The following is a 22,043-nucleotide window of genomic DNA, read 5'->3' as shown; positions in this document are numbered from 1 at the left end:
TGATAGAGGATTCATGTACATTCACCGAAAGTCACTTTTGAAATCCTGGGTGTGTTATGTAGACAGATATTATCCATTTAAAATGGCCTGGACATTCCACTGGGTTCTGCTGTTATCTCACCCCCTCCCTCTCCCTTTACACACTCCATCTCTCCTCCCTTTCTCTTCACACATTCTGTCTCTCTCTCTCACCCCGTCCATCTATCTTTTCTCAGGCTGACCCTCACACACCCACCTACTTTCATTTTCAACACTCCATCCTTCTTAATTCTCCCTCCCTCATTTTCCTCACTCTCTCCGTCTCACACCTTCTTTCTCCCTTTGTGCCCTCTGTCCCCACACCTTCCTCCTTTCACTTGCAACACTCCACCTTTCTAAATTCTCCTTCTCGCACTCTGCTCACTCTCTCCCGCTCACAACCCTCCCTTGCCACACTCGATCCCCCACGCCTCTTCTCCTGCTTTCCGCATAGTGCCCCCACACACTCCTTCTCCTTCCTCACACCAATCCTTACATACACCCCTCTCACTTGTCATGCTCTGTACCTCTTCTCACTCACTTTACACACTCTATTCCGCTCGCCCTCCACCCATCAGACCCTCCAATTTTCGACCTGCGTATGGTGACTCTAGCTATCATTTACCTGCAGTACATCCAGATATTGCAATTCCTTCCACACAGCAGTTCTGCGTAACTGGTCTGCTGGTGACCAGGAGATTCAGATCGTTGACTGTTTGCAGGGAGCCTGTACAATAGGTCAGTGCAGGACCAAGACACCAAAACTTAGCCAGCCACCCTAGGATTAGCAGGTCATTGGAAGAAAAGTTCTTCAGTGACCTGTATATAATGAGAAAAGGTACAGACGGAATTGATCAAATCCTCTGTGGAACATTTCCCTGGGCTGCTGGCACTGTGGAAATGTGATACCCGAGGCAGCAGCTAATCAGATTGAATAATGTAGGATGTAAAGTTAAATTGAGATTCGGCCCGAATCTTCTGAGGCGAGGCAGTCACTGTCGGATTGCCACCCCACTCCCACTATCCTGCACTGTGACACTTTCCTGGCCGGGTATTCTGATTCCAGGTTCTTCAGGAAGGTGAAGCGGATTTCCATCAAACGTTTCCTTGTCGCGCTGGATCTTCGGTGGGGAACACTAGCCATGCCCCCTCCTTACTGCACTGGCTGCCGTACTCTGGTGAGTGTTCACCGACACACTGAAAGGCTCCGGAACGTTTAAACAGCTTTTAGTGTGTTAGTGAGTGGGTGTGCGAGCAGTTGAGTGAACGGGTGTGTGAAAGGGTAAATGGGCGAGTGTGTAAGTGGGTAGGGTGAGTGAGGTCAGTAAGTGGGTAGGGTGGCAGCTGGGTAGGGTGGTGGTTGGGTAGGGTGGCAGACAGGGAGGATGGCAGGAGGTTGGTGAGTGGGTAGGTGGGTCGGGGATTAGTTGGGTCAGGGGGTCAGGTCAGGTTGGAGAGGGGAGCCGGGGTCAGGGGTTAGTCGGGGGGGGGCGGGGTTCAGGGGTAGTTGGGGGGATGAGGAGGGGTTTGGGGGCTCAGGGGCTAGTTGGGGGTTCGGGGGGGCAGTTAGAGGGTTGGGGGAGCCAGGGGTCAGGGGTTAGCCCGTGAGTCAGGGGGTAGTGGACGGGATCAAGGAGGGTTTGGAGAGGGCCAGGAGGTAAGCCAGGGATCAGGGGTTTAGTTAGAGGGTTGAGGTGGGGGGGGCGGTGGTAGCTGGGGGTGTCAGTTGTATAGTTACCCAGGAGTTAGATTTCCCATCAGAAGTTCAAACTCCCCAGGCAATTCCCACAGTGTCGGTATGTCAGGGTTTCTGTAGGGTCCCGAACTGCATCTTAGTGAATACGTCAGGTCTCCAATGATCTGAGACCAGAAGATCTGGGCCATGATATACAGGTGGGAAAGGGACAGCTGGAAACTCTACACACATTTTCCTTTCTCTCTTCACACGCTCTGTCCCCACACCCTCCTTCCTTCACTTCCAAAACTCCAATTATCTTAACTCTCCCTCTCTCTCTCCTCACTCTCTCCCTCTCACACCCTCCCTCTCCCTTGCCACACTCCATCGCCCTCACACCTTCTCTCACTTTCCACACAGCGTCCTCACTTCTCTTTCCTCACGTGAACCCTTACACACACACCCCCCCCCTTTAAATGGGCAGGGTGTCAGGTGGGTGAGCTGGATAGGTTGGTGAGTGGGTAGTTGGGTCGGGGGTTAGTTGGGGCGGGTTGGGTTGGGAGGGGAGCCAGGGGTCAGGGGTTAGTTGGGGGATTCAGGGGGTAGTTAGGGGGATCAAGAGGGGGTACGGAGCTCAGGGGGTTGTGGTTTGAGTAGGGCCAGTGACCCAGTGGGTTGGTCCTGGTATGTGGAAGGATCAGGTTTCACTGGGCCAAATGATCTTTATTCAATTTGTAATTTCTCATGTTTCTTTCAAGGCTGCAATTACAGAAGCACAATCTGTGTAAATTTAACTTTCAACAATTTTGTGAAGTGGGTGATATTGTTTTGGTGGCTCATTATACACCTCACCCACCATTCCCATCAATTGACTTTAACGGAATAGAAAATCACAAGAAATAATGGTTAATTCGATAACACTGGTTTCCCATAGGTTTTTGTTAGATCAGGGTGTTAGGGTGTGGGGCAAAGGCAGGTAATTGAAGTTGAAATATGGATAAGCTAGGAGCCTGGGTTTGAGACTGAAGGATCACAGAGCACATTCCCAGCTCGTGGAACTGAGCAGCCAAACTGCTCGAGGTTGCGCTGGGTCTCAAGGTCAGGGATGGGGTTTAAGTAAACAGCCCCAAAATTTCAACTTTAACTTGTAAAAAGGGTGAAGTTGAAGCATAAATGACCTCGGGGCCAGAAGGACAAAAAAACAAATTTAAAAAGGATCCAGGAACAAAGTGGCCCATGTTCATAGGATCCAAGCTGGTTGGTGAAGCTGAAACCAAGACACAAAGCTTTCATTATTGAGAGAGTTTATTGACTTGTTCAGTCTCACAGGTCTCCTCCCACTCAACCCAGTGTCCCAGCTCTCCCCTTTTTATATGTGCTCAAAGAAAATGAATACCCATTACCTGTTTCCGTTAGCCCTAACAACGTAATTGAGATGAACAAACCTTAACAATGTTATTGAAAAGACATTAACAGTCCACAGTGGTGACTGGTGCCCTGAGCTGCTTAGTGTAATGCCGCAGTCTGTCATAATAATGTGACAATCCAGATAAAGACATAACTGGATAGGAGTCAATTGCTATGGGCTCAATTGCCAGTGAAAATCTACACTGGACTTTGGGGAGAAAGATAACAAGTCATATTGAGTTTAACATCAAACCTGTGGTGTTAATGTGTGTGTATGAATGGGTGTGTTTTTATGTGCATGTGTGTGTTTCTGTGAGTGTCTGTGTGTGTTTTTGTATGAGTGTTTTGTGTGTGCATGTTTGTGTGAGTGTGAGTGTATGTGCATGTGTGTGTTTCTGAATGTCTGTTTGTATGAGTGTTTTGTTTGTGTGTGTGTGTGAGTGTGAGTGTATTTATGTGTGTTTTTCTGTTTGTCTGTGTGTGTTTTTGTATGAGTGTTGTGTGAGTGTGAGTGTGAGTGTGTGTGATCCAATACCTTTCCTCTGTTGTCCAGCTCAGTGGGACTACTCTCAGTTGAGTGTATTCTTCCCACCCTGATTGCAACCAGAGCATCTCCAGCAATGGCTTCTCTTTCATCCCATGTACTATTCTCTCTGGGGTCTCTCAAAGATACATCCTTCGCCGCCTTATCTTCCTCATCTCCAAACGATATTAGCTGGGTTGTGCCGGGACCTGCCACGGGAGTTTTGGCGGCCCAGCCAATAGTCCATTGACTGTCAGTGGGACTGGACAATCCCGGTGATGGGCGTGGCCAGGAAATCCCTCCCATTATCCTGAAACATGAAGTGAACTTTATCTACATATCTGCTCCTGACACCTTTACCTGTCCAGTGCCCCTCTTGCCTAACCCACCACACCTGCTTGTCGTGCATCAAATCCTGGATGAGCTGCAATTTCCTTCAGTTTGGTCCAAAGTCATTTTCTTTGATTCCTGCCAGAAATTCTGTTCCCAAGCCCCCGATTCCATTCCTCTCCCTGGCCACTGTCCCAGACTGAGCTAAATTGCTTCCAATCCACTGTCCTGTTCGTGCTTCAGTTCAGCTTCTGACCCCATCTCATTCCCATCGCAAAAGCTGCCTACGTCTGCCTCCATAGCATCGCTGGCCTCTGCTGCTACCTCAGCCCACCTGCCCCTGAAACCATGCCTTCTGGCATTCAGATCGATTATTCCAATGCTCTCTTAGCCGGTCGCTCATTCCACACACTTCATAAACTTGAGTTCATCGCAAATTCTGCCCTCCCATCCTGTCCCTCACCAAGCCCCACTCAATTATCCATCCCCTGAGTGCTTGCTCCTCCAGCCCCAGAAGTCTCTCACCTTGAATGAGTTTTTTTTCTATTCTGATTTTTTGAGTAATCCCAAATCCTTCGACCCACTGTTGGTGGCTGTAACTTCAACTCTCCTGGTTTCTCGCTTGGATTTGCCTCTGTAACTGTCCCCATCTCCTGCTTTAAAATCCTGCATAAATCCCAGCCATTTGATGGAGCTTTGGTGACTGTTCGAATGTCCCCTTCTCTGGTTCCACACTCTTGTTGCCTGATGCCATCTCCGTGAAGTGTTTTGGGACTTTGCCACTTTACTAGAGGTGCTATATAAATGAAAGTTGCTGTTGTTTAAAGTGTGTGTGAGAGAGGGATGGGAGGCTTTGGGGCCTCAAGGGGAAATGATCCCAGCGGACAGTCTAACCCTGTTTCTCAGTAAACGTTTCACAGGACGAGTTGCAGTCTAAGAGAGAGAGGACACTATCCTCCCCAGTGCTGTGCTAGCAGAGTAGGTGACAACAAGATACACTAATAATAATATTACAATGATGGAGAGGAAGGGCAATCAATAACGCCTTCACATTCTGCTCTGACTGGTCCAGGTCGTCCAGATTTCAGTGTGCTGTGATATAAATTCAACTTTACTTTCCTTCCCTCAGTCTTCCTTGCAATGTTGAGCACAGTCTTGTCAACTGGCAGCAAGAGTGGAGAATAAATAATACACTAGTCCTTTGCTCAACCACAAACATTCATGTTACAACTCTGCTGAAAATAAGATGCTGTCACAAGTCTCCCCTTGGTTTTAGTGGTGGACCCTATGGTTTCTAGTTCCCTTTCAGTGTGAACAGCTTACTGATTCTCACTCAGCTAGTTCAAAAGGAAAAGGAAATGCAGAACGCCACATTGATGGATCGAATGATTGGGAGGGGTCTTGTGGGTGCCATTGCGACCCTCTCTCTCAGCCCTGAGAAATACCCCCTCACTCTGGGCCTGAAGCTCTGGGTTTCAGTCCCACCCCAGGACTTGGTGGCCATGGAAGGTGTGTTCATAATGTGGGCAGACAGGTTGGTTCTCAATCTGTACACTCCTTCCGATACGCCTACAGCAGGTGATAAGAGAGGGAGAGTTCCCTTGCCAGCCCGAACGGTGTGGTAGCTGCAGCACAACTGTCTCCCCATGTTAAAAAGCTCCACTTGCAAACTCTTGCCATGGGTTGAACTCTGCGGTAAGCATTCCCCTTGCTTCAAGGACCTGCGGGAGAGGACTGAATGATCCAGCACCTCAGCCCCATTTCAAACTTGTATCTGCAACTTTTAAGGTTCGAAAGAAAAACCCTTTATTTCTGATTGAACAGCCAACTCTCTAACCCTGCTGCTACATCTTTTATATGGCTGACATTTGTCACAATTTACCCTGTAAGACATCCAACCAAACGCTCTCTCAAAGCCCTTCAGCGCCACATTGACTGAATTTGCTTTATCGAAACTCACTCAAAAACGTTAATAAATTGTTGCTGTGATTTGCTTTGAGCAGTTTTTAAAATGTTTAATGCTGACCACCATTGATTTCCCCATGTCTCATTAACTGTTCACGAATTTGCTGCTAAAGTTACATTGTCTGAAGGATTGCGGAGAGTTCTCCTGGCATTCAGGTGCACTGTTCATTCCACTGTCTACCCTGCCCCTGCAGGGGGCAGTCCATGCCTTGTGATCAAGCATTCTCGCTCCAAGAACTCTCTAACCTCACTGAATCAGCAGCAATGGACAACTGGCCTCTACACCCTTGGATAGGAGAGGGGGAACTTGCCATGGAGCTGAGGTGCTGGATCATTCAATCCTCTCTAGTAGGTCCTTGAAGCAAGGGGAATGCTTGCTGCAGAGTGCAGCCCATGGCAAGAGCTTGCAAGTGGAGCTTTTTAACATGGGGAGACCACTGTGTTGTAGCTACCACACAGTTCGGGCTGGCAAGGGAACTCTCCCTCTCTTATCACCTGCCGTGGGCGTATCGGAAGGAGTGTGCAGATTGAGAATCAACCTAAGGTAAAAGCAAAATGCCGCGGATGCTGGAAATCTGAAACAAAAACAGAAAATGCTGGAAAAACTCAGCAGGTCAGACAGCATCTGTGGAGAGAAAGACGGAGTTAACGTTTCGAGTCCGTATGAAGAAGAGTCATCGCTCTGATGAAGAATCATACGGACTCGAGACGTTAACTCTTTATTTCTCTCTCCACAGGTGCTGTTAGACCTGCTGAGTTTTTCCAGCATTGTCTGTTTTTGTTTGAGGATAAGCCTGTCTGGTCACATTGTGGACACACCTTCCAATGCTGTCAAATCCTAGGGTGGGAGTGAAACCCGGAGATCCTGGCTCAGAGTGAGGGACACAACAGTGCCACAAGGACCTCCCCCAATTAATGACCCTTCACACTGACTCCCCAAGCAGTGGGGGTTAAAACTACTGACCAGTCTATACACATTTCTGTAAGTGTTAACAGATAGAGAGCTGGGACCCATTGTAAACTTGGCTCTTTAAAATATAATGATTGGGATTTGTTGGAAATCCAATCAGCTCACTGCCGATCAAGTGGCAAATGATTATAAAACCAATGTGCTGGATATTATGTAAGCAATGTTAGGCTTGTCGGACATCAGGTACCAGGAGTTCGAATGGAAACAGGAAACCTTTGCCAATGTGTAATTGAACAGGGAAGGCTTCACTGTGGAAACTGAGAATGAAACAGGATCTATGAGTGTCACAATCTCCAGGTCCAACTCCAATACTGAACAGAAAACCAAAGGAAGAATAATGTTAAACTGACTCCTTCGAAATGGCGGCTGTTCATTGACTGGAGGGAGATGGCAGGCCCGAAGGGCAGATCCATAAAGAGGCAAGAGGACATGATAACCTTGCGTCCAGAGTCTCCCGCTGACCCATTACGGGCTGGAATTTTCCCGGCACTGTGGTGGTGAGAAGTGGGATAGGAAAATATTGGAGGGGGAGGGGGGTTGTGGTGTTGGGACTGCTTCCTGATGCATTCCCGTTGCCGGGGTGCTTTCTCAGGGGGTTAGGAAGAGGGTCGTCTATCTCCTCCAAGGAGAGGGGCATCCAATTACAGTCATTTAAACTCCCAATGGGGGGCAATTTTGTAACATCACTGGTATTCCACTGGCAGCAGAGTGGCTCCCCCAATAGGTGTGGAGGTTGTGAACCCTCTGGAGGTGGTCTCCCTGCGGCAATATGACAGGCCATTATAACCGGAGACTTTGTGTTCCAGAGAGGGGATTGTGGTTACAAACAGCCGGAATGGCGGTTGAGACCAATCCAGCAGAAAGGGGTTTCCGCTCCTTGCCAATTGACCCACCAGCCTGGCTGCTGTGCAGGCCAGCAAGGTCACCTCCTGGTGGGGCTGCTGAGGCCCCAGAGCTGTTGGCCCCCCTCGTTCGGCCTGCAGCACTGAAACCCTGCCCGCCTCCCTTAACACTCCGATGTGGCCGGTTAGAAACCTGCCTCTGGGAAGATCGCTGAGCTGGTCTCACTACCGACAAGCGTGGGCTTGGAAGGGGTCCCATTTTGTCCCAAAATCAAGGTCTCCAGTTTGGGCTGAGTTCATTGATCTTTGGTGTGGTGGTAGTAAGGGCTGGACAACTGGCCTCTACCCCCTTGGGTAAGAGAGGGGAAACTTGTCATGATCCCACCCAATTGATATTTGCCAGTCTTTGCTGGAAGGGTGTGTGTGGATATTGGGTTGAGTTGAAGCAGTTCAGTCTTCTTGTTCTCTGCCATCAAATAATCAAAGCCTTTCGCTGTTAAAGTTCAATCATGGGCTCTGATCTTTCTCCCAGGTCTGTCCACATGCTCGGAAGTACCAGGCTGAAGTGGAATCCAGCAACATGGAGCAGCACTCGCCGTTTCGGTCCCTGCTCATTTACATTGAACCATTTACAACCTACAGCAAAGAAACAGACCATTCGGCCCAACTGGCCTATGCTGGCCTTAATGCTCGACATGAGCCTCCTCCCACTCCTCTTCATCAGACCCTGCTAGCGTAACCTCCTAATCCTTTATCCCTCCTGTGTTTATCTAGCATCACCTAAAAATTAAGATAGTGGCTGAAAGAAGGCAAAAATAAATCAATAGGTGACCAGTTGGATTTAAGCAGCAGTGGTGCCAGAAATGGGAGACAAATTACTGTTTGGATGTGGGAAGTGGCAGTGTGCAGGTAAATCTCAGAATTGTTACAGTGTAGAAGGAGGCCATTCGGCCCATCGTGTCTGCACTGGCTCTCTGAGCGTTTTAACTGAGTGCCAATTTCCTGCCTTTTCCCCGTAACCCTGCACATTGTTTCTATTTAAATAATCACCCAATGCCCTCTTGAATGCCTCAATCGAACCTGCCTCCACCACACTTCCAGGCAGTGCATTCCAGACCCGAACCACTCGCTGTGTGAAAAAGCTTTTTCTCACATCGCATTTGCCTCTTTTGCAAAACACTTTAAATTTGTGCCCTCTGGTTCTCGATCTGTTTACGAGCAGGAACAGTTTCTCCCTATCTACTCTGTCCAGATTCCTCATGATTTTGAAAAATTCTATCAAGTCTCCTCTCAGTCTTCTCCTCTCCAAGGGAAACAGTCCCAACTTCTCCAATCTTTCCTCATAACTGAAGTGTCTCAACCCTGGAACTATTCTCGTAAGCCTCTCCTGCACTCTCTCCAATACGTTCACATCCTTCCTATAGTGTGGCATCCAGAGCTGTACCCAATACTCCAGCTGAGGTCTAACCAGTGTCTTATATAAATTCATCAAAACCTCCCTGCTCTTGTACTCTGTGCCTCTATTAATGAAGCCTAGAATACTGAATGCTTTAGAAACAGCTCTCTCTACCTGTCCTGCCACCATTAATGACTTATGCACATATACACCCAGGTCTCAATGTATTTTTGGTTAGTATCCATTGGCCCCTTGAAACCTCCTTCAAATCTTGGGTTGAGGACCCCAATTTCCTCAATTACTCTCACATGTGAGTTTCCCACATTCTTCCCACTGTCTGGGTAATGAAGCTTCTCCTGAATTCCATATTGGATTTATTAATGATAATCTTCTATTGTGGCCCTTAGATTTGGTATCCCTTACAAATGGAAGCTTATTCTCTCCATTTGCTCAATCAAACCCCTTCAAGTCACTATCAAGTCACCCCTCAACCTTTCTCTTTTCTAGAGAAAAGAAATCCAGCCTGTTCTGTCCTTCCTGACAGTTGTACCCTCTCAGTTTTGGTATCGTGCTTGTAAATCCTACTTTATGCCTTCTCCAATGTCTCTATTTCTTTCTATGTAATATGGAGACCAAGTCTGTGCACAGTGCTCTGTGTGGTCTAACCACATGGTTCCACTCAAGTTTAACACAACTTCTCTGTTTTTCAACCCTGTACCTCTAGAAATAACACCTCAAACTGAGCTTGTGTTTCTCATGCTCTTACTAAGCTGCATCGCGTTTACATGAATTCTGTCTGGAACCACGGTCTCTACTCTGTCTCTCATGGACAACTGAAGGAAAATGCTGTTTGATTCGATCAGCCAATCACTGGGACTTACAGCCTATGTACATGGCTCCATACATTAATACATGTTCACATTCATACATGATCTTGCACAATTGAGTGGCAGGAAATACTTTTCTTGGACTGGCAGCAACAAAGGAAATACCACTCGCGTAGCAACTGCAGAGAGTGGCAATCTGAAAGTACTTGCTCAATCCGCCATCCAAATTGTTTTCCATATCTTGCCTTGCCAAGGTAATTTGAGGTAGGCCAGGCACTTTTTAGGTCCGAAAGTGTCAGCCTTTGTCCCATTTGCGAGTTTGCGCGATACACAGTGAACAAAGATCTGATCAGTATAGCCACTGTCCTGCAGGGTAACTTTGATGTGGCTCTATTTCTGCATCAAGCCTGCAAGGTGAGGAAATGACCAGAGCCCTATTTCCAAGATTGTTGATAAGGCCAATCTCATAGCATATGGAGCCCTATGAATCGGAACATGTATATTGACAGGTAAAGTAGGCTTGTGGTAGAAAGTGGTAGACAATCTATTTGTGGATTTCTCAACTAGCACGTCAAATAGACTGTTTCATCTCAAAGGTGAATTTGAGCACAGGATAGAGCAGATTAAGGTGTAAAAGGAAATCCTTAAACTCAGCTGACATTCAAAGGTTGTGAGCGTGTCATCTACGTATCAGAAATCAGCATAGGTTGGAGGTTAGGTTTATTCCGTCAAAAGTGCATCTCTCATTTCGGCAAAAATGTTAGTGAGCCTGGACCTAGAGAGGTTCCCATTGGCTACAGCATCTATTGGGGCATACGTGGTGTCATGAAACCTGAACTCAGCTGCACGAGTCGCCAAGTTCATAATTCAACCATTTAAGTAGGGGAGCGCAGAGATGCTGGAGTGTTGTGGGGTTGCAGGAGATTACAGAGACGGGAAAGTGTGAGGGCAGGGATGGAGCTGAAAATAATAATGAGAATTTTAAAATCAAGGGGTTGCTTGACCAAAAGCCAAGGTAGGTCAGCAAACACAGGGGCTGATAGGAGAACAGGACTTGCTCCAAGTTAAGATAGAGACACCAGAGTTTTGAATGACCTCAATCCAGTCCTGGAAAACAGCCTTGTTGTTACAGACAAATCAATCTAATCTGCTAATCGACCAACCTAACCAGAGGTCTGACAGCTCCCAAGCTGCTTCACAGGGCCATCAGAAAACAAAATGTGACACCGGGGCCACATAATTGGATATCAGGTCAGATGACCAAAACCTTGGTCAACGTGGTAGGTTTTGAGGAGGTAAGTGAGGTAGAGAGAGTGAGAGGTGTAGGGAGGGTATTCCAGAGCTTGGGGCCCAGGCAACTCAAGGTGTGAACACCAATGGTGGAGCGATTAAAATCGGGGATGCTCACGAGGTCAGGGTTAGAGGAGCACAGAGATCTCAGTGGGTTGTGGGGTAGGAGGAGGTTGCAGGGAAGGTAATAGGGGAACAGGGCTTGGTACGAGTTATGACACAGGCACCAGAGATTTTGATGGGGTGATGAAAGGTAACATGTGGGAGACCAGCGAGGGATGTGCTGGAATAGTCAAGTGTGGAGGTAACAAAAGCATGAATGTGGGTTTCAGCGGCACTTGAGCTGAGACAGAGGTGAACTTGGGTGATGTCCTCCTCTCTAAGGCACAGAACACGTAATACAGCTTGTGATTTCCAGAACAGCTTTATTCTACTGGAATTTGAGGAACCAGGAAGCACAGATAGACCTTCACTGGCACTCTCCAACATCCTGGTGAAGGGAACTGCTTCACCATTGCTCAGGACAATAGAGACATTCTACCACGCAGCTCGTTCCATTGTTAGGTTAAGGTAAAAGAACAAAACTGAATGTGACCAAAGACTTTTAGGGCAGTTCCAATCAAGAGGGGGAGGGAAAGCCCTGGGCAAACACACCCACCACACCAACACCAGCTCCAGGCTTCTTCCCCAATGTACACAGACAGAACATTTAAAAATAGATTCACTTTCCATCGACTATAACGTTCAGGAAGACAACATTATGCTGATTTTTCACAGATTGTGGAATGAAATGAACTGCAAGGCCAGTCATGCCATTTGCCATCACTAGTGGTCACGACACAATCTTCATCCTCTTCAGTTTCACCACCATTGGGTTGGTTACTGTACCAAAACCTGGGTGAGGAAAGAGAATAGAACTGAATAAATTGAGAGTGTTGGGCACTAAACTTAGTGAAAAGACCCTTTCTAATGTACTCAATGCAATAAGAGTTTCCACTCTAAACTGATGTTTAAACGTTTAATAGAGTCACTGCAACCTCGATAACAGCACAATAATGATTCAACACATGAGCATTGGATTTCCTGTGTGTTGGTTGGTATAAACATTAATTTATAAGTTGCTGCCATTATATGCACTGACACTAACATAAGGTGCCCTCCTACTCCCTTTCACTCCTGAAACTCTGCTGCCTGCTGGATAGTCAGGCGTTTGGCCCAAATCTTCCCATCAGAACTGGAGCCCTTTGACTCTGACCTAACAGAGAGCCACCCACTTACCTGCTGACAGTGAAAAGGCTCCGTCTCCCAATGGGCGGTCCCACAGGGTGAGAGTCCTCACAGGGACCAGCGAAGGGAACCCCAGCACAGAAGCACTGATTTATACGGCACTAGCTGCCGGACTCTAGTAAATGTTTAAGTGTCCCCAGGCTTCTCAGTGTGTTAGTGAACGAGTGTGTGAGTGAAGGAGTGAGCGAAAGGGTGAGTGTGTAGGTGCGTAAGTGGGGCGGGCAGCTGGAAGGGTGCCAGCTGGGTAGGGTGGTACGTTAGTAAGGTGGGTGAGTAGGTAGGTTGGTCTGTTGGGGGGGGTGGTGGTGAGCAGTCAGGTCATGTTGAGAGGGGTTGACTAGTCAGAGACTATTCAGACCTGGTCAGTGGGGGGAGCCAGGGGCTCAGGGGGGATTCAGGTGGTAGGGGCTAGTCCAGGTCTGGTCAGTGGGTGGGTGGGGGTGAGGTCAGTGGGGTAATCAGGACTCGGTGGGGTAGTTAGGGAGTCATTTGTATAGTTCCCAAGAGTTAGACTAGGATTTTTCTGTCTGACTTTTCCTGGGTAACTATCCAGGTGAGTGGGTTGGAACTGTCTGAAGTCTCTGACTCTAAGTCAGAGTCGGAGACTCATTCAGAGGGTATCAGGGAGCAGGGTAATTGCCCCCAATGGGTGTTCAAACTTCCCAGGCAATATCCACGGAGCCTGTGGACTGGGGCTTTCGAGGGGTCCCAAATTGCTTCTGCGGGGGTGAGTATGTCCAGTCTCTGACAACCTGGAGACTGGAAGATGTGAGCCACTAACACACGGGGTCAAACTTCTTAATCACCAATAAACTGGATTCATGGAGAAACTCAACGTGGTGTAATTCTTACGCTGTAGGAGTGATGCTTGTTGAAATGTGGAAGCGATGGGAAAATGTAGAAAGCAGCATCGAATCGGCAGCCTCAGCACTAGTGGCAGTGGAGAGACAGAGATGAACTTGCCTATTCCCGGTCACATTCATTTTATGCATTCCCGGGAAACACGCCCTTTCCAGAGTGGGTGGCGTCTTATTCGCCCGCCACACCATCCCCTCGCTGCATCATCACGCCAAGCACCATATTTAAACCCAGCCGCCCGCACACCTCTCAGAGCTTCCAGCCCAGGACTGCTGCAAAGAAAGGCAAAAAGACTGCAGGCCCCAGGTTTAATGACGCATCCTTCAAGCGCCTTTTGGACATCATGGAGGCCGCCCACGATCTCCTTTACCCCCACAGTGGTTCACGGGGAGCTCTGCCAAGTGACCAACACCCTCAGCCAACCAGTCCCTCAGCTCCTTCCACATCCTCACCTCCAGCCAAGGGGACACCTCCCCCATTGAAGTGCGCTTACCCACACCCTCCACCAGCGCAGAGACACACACCTCGATGGGACTTAGATCCAGAGCAGGCTCGGGTTCACAATCTGGTGATCACCACACGGACACGTGTCCTCAGCAGGAGGAGGCAGGTTCAGCCGAGCTCCCCGGCACTCAGAGGGCTGCTGGGAAAGAGGCGTCTGTGAGGTCCGAGTCAGATGATGAGCCTCTGGATTCAGCCTTCCAACTCATGGTGGAGAGTCAGCTGAAGGCGGGGGAACATCACGCAGAGCTGTTGGAAGCCCTCAACAGAGGGGCAAGCGAGTCGGAGGAGTGTGTCTGCCTGCTCTCTGGTGAGGTGGTGCCCACATGTGTGCATATGGAGATCTCCATGGGGAGGATGGCGGACGCCATGGAGACCCTGGTCCAGCAGAATGCGGAGATGTGCGCAGACCTGCACTCCATCACGGGAGCCATGGGTGAGTGGCAACAAGAGGGAAACAAGGCACCTCGACCTCCCTCCAGGTGCTCCTCCCCCTCAGCAAGTAAGGCTGGGGCCCTCGGGCACAAGAAGGGAGGAGCAGCAGCAGCTGGACACCCCTGGATCTTCCAGTCAGGTCCACTCCCTCCAAGTCCCCTTTGCCTCTCAGCCCCTCAACCTCATCCTCTGTCACCACAGAGGGAGCAGCTGGCCAATGAGTGATCCTGGAGGGAGAAGTGTGGCAGGGCCTTTCAGAGCCTTGTGTAAGCACTCACTCCCACACACACGGATCATTCCTGATTCACCCTCATCTCAATGTCCCAAGCATTTTGAATGCTGCCCACTGGGGTTCACTTTCAGTTGTCCATCTGAACCTGACCCGCATCTCCGTCCACCCACTGACCGCACTCCCACGCTGCACCTGATCTCGCCAACCACAACTGTCTTGATTCAGATTTACTTTCGCTCCCCCTTCCCTTCCCCTCCCCCAGTCACCCATTTCCTGTCCCCCATCACATTTGACCCCACCGGCATCACCTTCCACCTCCCCTCCGTGACCTACCAGCCACAACCCTTTTCCATCGGGGATGCCCACATGCACATTCCCTTCCTTCCTGAAAATCCTATCCTCATCCACATTAACCTCCCCAACCTCCTCCTTCCCACCCCCAGGGTCCGTGTCTGCCTCCGAGTCCTCACCAACCACCCTCGCCATCCCTTCTACCATCGAAAACCCCACCCTCCCACCCTAACGCCTCACTCTGCCCTCGGTCATTCTCGCCATTCCCTCCTACCAATCCCACCCTCAGTTCACTCCCCAGGAGGCAAATGTGGACTCATCAGACTCTCCCTTGCTCGTTCACCTGCACATCCCCCCCAGGGGCCATTTCTCCACCCCAGACCCCTACCCCCCCGGACCCTTACCCCCACCAGGACCCCTATCCCACCCGGGACTCCTTGCCCCTCCAGACGGCATCCCCTGCCCCCCGGGACGCCTTCCCCACTCTCAGTCCTCCCACCCCCGGACTCCCCCTCATTTAGTCCCTCCCGCCTCCTGATTCCTTCCTCCACCCTTACTTCTTCCATTACCATTAGTCCTTTTCCCCAACACCTTCCTCCAACCTCATCCTCTTCCTTTAGCCTCACTCCTTCCCCCTTCCTGACTCCCTCAGACACCTTTACTACTTCCTCTAGATTTACCCCTTCCCCCTTCCCAGCTCCTTCTTCTACTCTCACTTCTTCCTCCACACTTACTCCCTCCACTCCCCACACACCTTCCTCCCCCTGGACTCCCTTCTCTCTCTCCAAAATCCTCCCTCCCCACCCCGGACTCCCATCCCTCTCCGCACTCCTTCCTCCCCCTGGATTCCCTCCTCTCTCTGCATTCCTTTCTACTCCTGGACTCCCTGCCCTCTCCGCACTCCTTCCCCCCTCCGAATTCCTTCTCTTACACCTTCACTCCCCTAACACATACGTCCCCAGTTGCCGTCTTCTCCTGTTACCCCCTCCTCCCCTCGTACTCTGCGCCCCTCCCACTCTCACCCCACCCCCAAAACCTCTTCCTCTCTCAGTCGATCCTAGATCTTCCTCTCCCACCCCTTGGGTCATCATCCGCTTTGAGCATTAATGCTGTCTACCCAACTTGGCCACAGAGCCATGTCCATGAGAATCCACCCAGCATGTCATAGACATTCCTCCAGCCTGCCCTTACTGTCGGGTCCAGCATCTTCTGCTCCTCGGGTGTTCACGATTACAGCCAGTCCCTGGCGGTAAGTCCCGACCTCTGCACGTCACACTTGTCAAGAGTTGCTCTACACGAGCATGTTTTCCAGGCGACATGGGGGGTATGATCCAGCGGAGGGGTGGGGGAATGGTTCCGGTAGGCTGGTTTTACAATGATATGCTGGTTTGTTACAGTGAGGTTCCTGGCGTCCGGTGTTGGGAAACACAGCCCCTCCCATCAACGGGCTGAGCCAACGACTGCAAACTGGTTTCACGACGTCGCAAAACCGAATTTTGGTCTTCTGGCCATATCGTCCGCTCACGCCACTGAAAATTCCACCCCTCGTTCTTCCTCCTGTAATGTGTCACCTCACGTTCACGTTCTCCATGTTCAATTCTATCTTGCCGTGTGTCAGAGCCTATTTCACTCGCCTTTCTAAGTCCTTCTCGCTGTTTGTTCAACCTTTCACTTTTCTCCCAGGAGGCTTTGTAGATTGTGCTTGCTATTGTTAAAATATAAATTGGGCCTTGAGTCCCATTGGTGCAATAGGGCCCTGATGTCAATGTCTTTATGAGGCCCAGTCAGGCAGGTACTCAGCCGCCTATTAAAGCAGCTGTGGAAAGATGATGGTCAGACAGGAAACCAGCATCAAGTTCTCTGGCTTTGATTTGAACTCAGTCCCATCTCATTTTCACTGGGCGGAGGGAATTAAAATCCCCCTTTAGATCGACAATGAGGAATATTTAAACAGGAGGTGGCAAAGATACAAATCAAATCCAAGCTAGAAAGCTGAAAAGTCTACTGAAAGTACACAAGGCTGTTCAGGATCATAGAACGGTGACAGCGCAGAAGGAGGCCATTATGTTCATGCTAGCTTTCTGCAAAAGCAACTCAGTTAGTCCCACTCCTCCCACCTGTCTCCTGTAATATTTTTGTCATCGTGTTGGCAAAGTAATCAGGAAAAATCTTCTATTGGGCCCGCGTGGTTAGCAGTGAGCCTGCCCTTGTCTAAGGTCTCCGTGTGGGGGATGAGCTGGGGAGCAGTGTTCACAGCATTTTGCAGTCTCAGTTGGCTGGCAGAACTAAAGATTGTGAAAATCAATCACACATACGCAAAGTCAGAAAAGCAAACTTCACAAAAAGAGCAGGTGATTTGGAATGGGTCGGCCGGTCTCTCCTTCTGGCTGGTGACATGCCTGGTGCAGAATACAAATCAAAAAGCAAAATAGAAAGTGTGGAAGGCAAATACATACCCGGGGTCCACAGAAGGGGATGTGATGAAAGAAAAGCCAAGGTGGCTTAGCTGGTCATATATAAAGACAAATAAGATGCACAAGAGAGTTTCTATCAATTGCAAGGCATCTAATACTTAACTCAACTGAACGGAGTTGAGTATAAGCAGCAGCCAAGTTAATGGAGACTGTTATTAGATCAGCCAAGAGGTGAACAGAGAAGAGAATCATAGTTTTCCCATTATTTTTGCAATTATCTATGTGAAAAGCCCAGTAAATATGAAGGGCTGTAATGGGCCATAGGACTGAGATGACGAGAAATTGCATCACTCACAGGGTTGTGAATCTTTGGGATTCTCTACTTCAGAGAGTTGTGGATGGTCAGTCGTTGAGTATGTTCACAGATCGATAGATTTTTGGCTACTAAGGAAATTAAGGGATTTGGGGATAGTACGCAAAGGTACAATTGAGGTGTAAGTTCAGCCTATCCCCTCCTTGGGCTGTATTTTATGGTCTCCTGACAGGCATGGGGGCAAACCCCCCCTCCCACCCCCCCGACAAGATGTCACCCCCACCATCCCCCTTATTTGTTCCTCCCCTCCTGGCCTCCAAAACCCACCCCTCACCCCTCTCAACCCCCTTCCGAGGATGAATGATCTCTTCTTGCCCTAAAAGTCCGGGGCTAGCGTGGGTCCGGAAGCCATTTTCGATTCTCGTGGGCAGCACTTGCTACTGAGCTCTGGGTGTTGCTGGGACTGCGGGAGCTGCTGACAAATCTGATTGGCTGGCGGCTCTCGACCATGGGGTTTCCTGTCCGTTGAGGGGTGGAAGCCCAGCCCTCAGCTTGTTTAGTCCCCACCCCCCGACAGCATGTTATTGCTCTGCAAAAGTCAGTGAATGTGGTGGGTAATTAAAGAACTTACCAGTAGAGGAGGCTTCACAAATATTCCCATCCTCAATCCTCAATGCCTGGGGGAGCCCAGCATGTCAGTGCAAAAGGAAAGGCTGAAGTGTTCACATTCATCCTCAGCCAGAAACGTTGAGTGGATGTTCAGTCCTGTTTGTGACTCCTCAGATACTGAAGCAGTCCGGATCCATGTGCACCAAGACCTGGGCACCATTCAGGCTTGGCCTGATAAGTAGTAAGTAAGATATCCACGACACATAAGTGCCAGGTTATGACTACCTCCAACAACAGAGAATCTAACCATCTTCCCTGGCATTACCATCACTGAATCGCCCACTATGAACATCCTGGGGGTTACCATTGACCAGAAACAGAACCAGACCAGCCATATACATACTGCGGCTACAAGAGCAGGTCAGAGGATAGGAATCCTGCAATGAGTAACTCACCTCCTGACTCCCCAAAGCCTGTCCACCATCTACAAGGCACAAGTCAGGAATGTGATGGAATACTCCCCACTTGCCTGGATGAGTGCAGCTCCCACAACACTCAAGAAACTCGACACCATCCAGGACAAAGCAGCCCACTTGATTGGCACCACATCCACAAACATTCACTCCCTCCTCCACAGACACACAGTAGCAGCAGAGTGTACCATCTACAAGATGCACTGCAGGAACTCCTCAAGGCTCCTTAGGCAGCACCTTCCAAACCCGCAACTTCTACCACCAAGAAGAACGAGGGCAGCAGATAGAGGGGAAGACCATCACCTGCAAGTTCCCCTCAAACCAACTCACCATCCTGACTTGGAAATATATCGCCGTTCCTTCACTGTCAGTGGGAAGAATTTTTGGGTCAGTGATCGGGAGGGGGAAAGTTACCTGGATGCTTTATACCAGGAGGCAGTCACAGATTTGGTCAGCGGTAAGGGGCAGGAGGGTGTGAGTGAGAGCGAGGCAAGTAAGGGGACCCAGCGGGAAGGTGTGCAGGAGCGTCAGACACTGCAATTGTCCAATCAGTTTGAGGTTCTCTCAGCTTGCTTGGATGAAAGTGGGGGCTGCAGGGTGGATGAACAAACTGACTATGGCACTGTGGCACAGGAAGCCATTCAAGTGGGGGGAGAAAAAAGGAGCATAATCGTAGTATGGGAAAGTACAGTGAGGGGAACTGACACTGTTCCCTGCAGGAAAGGACGAGAATCCAGGAGGCTGTGTTGCCTGCCCGGTGCCAGAGTTCAGGACATCTGCTCAGGGTCGGAGAGGAATTTGCAGTGGGAGGGGGAGGATCCAGTAGTTGTGGTCCATGTAGGTACCAATGACATAGGTAGAACTAGGAAAGAGGTTCTGCAAAGAGAATATGAGGTGCTGGCACTAAATTAAAAATCAGAACCTCAATGGTTATAATCTTTGGATTATTGCCTGAGCCATGTGCAAATTGGCACAGGGAACATAAAATTAGAGAAATGAACATGTGGCTCAAAGATTGTGGGAGAAGTGGATTCCAGTTTGTGGGGCACTGGCACCAGTACCGGGGAAAGTGGGAACTGTACCGTTGGGATGGTCTACACCTGAACCTTGCTGGGACCAGTGTTCTTGCAAAATGCATAACTAGGGAAGTAGAGAGGGCTTTCACCTAAGTAGCAGGGATGAGGGATCAAAAGTGGAAAGATGTGGTATATCAAAGAGTAGAGACAAGGTAAGAGAGGAAAATAGTAATATGGGAAATGAAGGTCAGACAATGGCAGGAAGGGCCAGAGAAAAAAAACCTATGAATACACCAACAATCAAGACCAGATGTTACAAAGATAACCAAAAGACAAAACTGAAGGCTCTGTATCTGAATGCACACAGCATTTAAAACAAAGTAAACAAATTGATAGCGCATATTGAAGTAAATAAACATGATCTGATAGCCATTACGGAGGCGTATCTACAGGATAACAAGGTTTAGGTCCTGAATATTGAGGAGTATATGACCTTCAAGAAGAATAGAAAGCTAGGTAAAGGTGGAGGGGTAGCACTGTTAATCAGGGTGCAATTGGTGCAATAGTTGGATATGACCTTGGTTCAGGAGATCAGGATGTAGAATTGGTGTGGGTGGACATGAGGAATAGTAGGGGAAAGATGTCATTAGTGAGAGCGGTCTACAGGCCCCCTAACAGTAACCACAATGTAGGACAAAGATTACACGAAGAAATATTGGGTGAAGACATCCAAGTCAAAGGCATAAGCAAAGTTACTGTCCATTACAGAAGCCAATCAGCAAAACTACCTTTGATGGTGGCAGCAGGTGAAGGGCCAAGTCTCCTGGGACGAAGCCGGCTAAAGGAGATTAATTAAGAATGGGCTGAAATTTTCCAGTTGAGAGCAAGTGGGTTACCAGAGCAACTACAAAAATGAGCCTCAGTCTTCAAGGATGAACTTGGGAAGGGAAGATCCAGGGTCTGCAATCAAAAATTCATGTGGATCCAGAGGTAACCCTGCGATTCATGAAGGCGGGAAAAGGTCGTCACAGAACTGGACAGATTAGAGAAACTGGGCGTTATACAACCTGTGCAGTTCTCAGAATGGGCAGCGCCAATAGTCCCCAACCTTAAACCCGACCAAAGCATCCGAATTTGTGGAGGCTACAAATTGCCAGTTAACAAAGTCACTAAGCTGGACAGACACCCCATACCAAAAATCGAAGGCCCTGTATGCCCAGCTGGCAGGTGGAACCACCAACACGAAGCTTGACATGAGTCATGCTTACCAGTAACTAGAGTTGGATAATGCCTCCCAGGAATTTGTCACAATGAATACCCACAAAGGGTTGTACAAATATACTCCATTACCTTTCAGCATCTCCTCAGCTTTCGCCATAGTCCAGACAACAATAGAAAGTTTACTGCAGGGACTGCCCCAGATTGGAGTTTATTTATTCGATGTTCTGGTGATGGGATTCATTGAAAAGGAACATTTGGCGAACTTAGAAGTCTTATAGTGTTTCTTGCAGGCTGGAGCGTGTTTAAAAAAAAGTGCATGTTCCAAGCGAGGGAGGTAATCTATTTGGGTCACCGGGTAGATTCACAGGACCTCTACCCAGTTCTGGAGAAAGTGAGAGCCATAAGAGAGGCACCTGCGCCAAAGAACAGCTCAAATCATTCCCAGGAATGATCAACTATTATGGCCGGTTCTTACCCAAATTGTCTACACTGCTGGCCCCCCTGCATTGCATTATCTAAACAAGAACCACCAATGTTGGTCTTGGCAAGCACCACAGAAAGAAGCTTTTACAAAGGTGAAGCAATTGTTGCACTCGTCCAACCTATTAGTACATTCTGACCAGAGAAAAGAATTGCTGTTGACATGTGACACATCTCCCTAGATTGGGAGTAATGCTCTCCCATTGGATGGATGACGGCATGGAACGGCCTATAGGATGTGTCAAGAACACTCACCACAGCGGAAAAGGGATACTCACAGATAGAAAAAGGCCTGTCAACTTCGGTGTCAAGAAATTTCACCCATACGTACATGGCCATCATTTTACTATTGTTTCAGAACACAAGCCATTGCTAGGATTGTTCAGCGAGGACAAGGCTATACCACCCATAGCCTCAGCAAGAATACAACAGTGGGCTTTAATCCTGGTAGCATACGAGTATACTTTTGTACATAATCCTGGAAATCAAATTGCAAATGCCGGTGTACTGCGTAGTTTGCCATTACAAGAAAAAGATGAAGATGTCCCAGTTCCACAAGAACTCGTGTTATTGTTAATTTTCTTAGATTCACCACCGGTATGCGCTGGACAGATCAGAGACTGGAGAAGTAGGGACCCAGTCCTATCTCTGAAGTATGAGAACAAATGCT

General features: G+C 48.9%; 1 protein-coding gene across 2 annotated transcripts in view; it reads right to left on the bottom strand.

The window, feature by feature from the left end:
• Positions 1 to 11,648: 11,648 nt before the first annotated feature.
• LOC144668993 (CD209 antigen-like protein C) overlaps positions 11,649 to 22,043 on the bottom strand; it is a 32,574-nt gene continuing 22,179 nt past the window's right edge. For both annotated transcript variants that reach the window (XM_078531533.1, XM_078531532.1), the window contains one exon: positions 11,649 to 12,137. In XM_078531533.1, the coding sequence (XP_078387659.1) occupies positions 12,002 to 12,137 (136 nt within the window). In that variant the 3' untranslated portion in view covers positions 11,649 to 12,001. The remainder of the gene's footprint in view (positions 12,138 to 22,043) is intronic.

The sequence above is a fragment of the Cetorhinus maximus genome, chromosome 28 (genome assembly GCF_964194155.1).
Source record: "Cetorhinus maximus chromosome 28, sCetMax3.hap1.1, whole genome shotgun sequence".
Lineage (NCBI taxonomy): Eukaryota > Metazoa > Chordata > Chondrichthyes > Lamniformes > Cetorhinidae > Cetorhinus > Cetorhinus maximus.
This window is presented reverse-complemented; position numbering and strand designations above follow the sequence as displayed.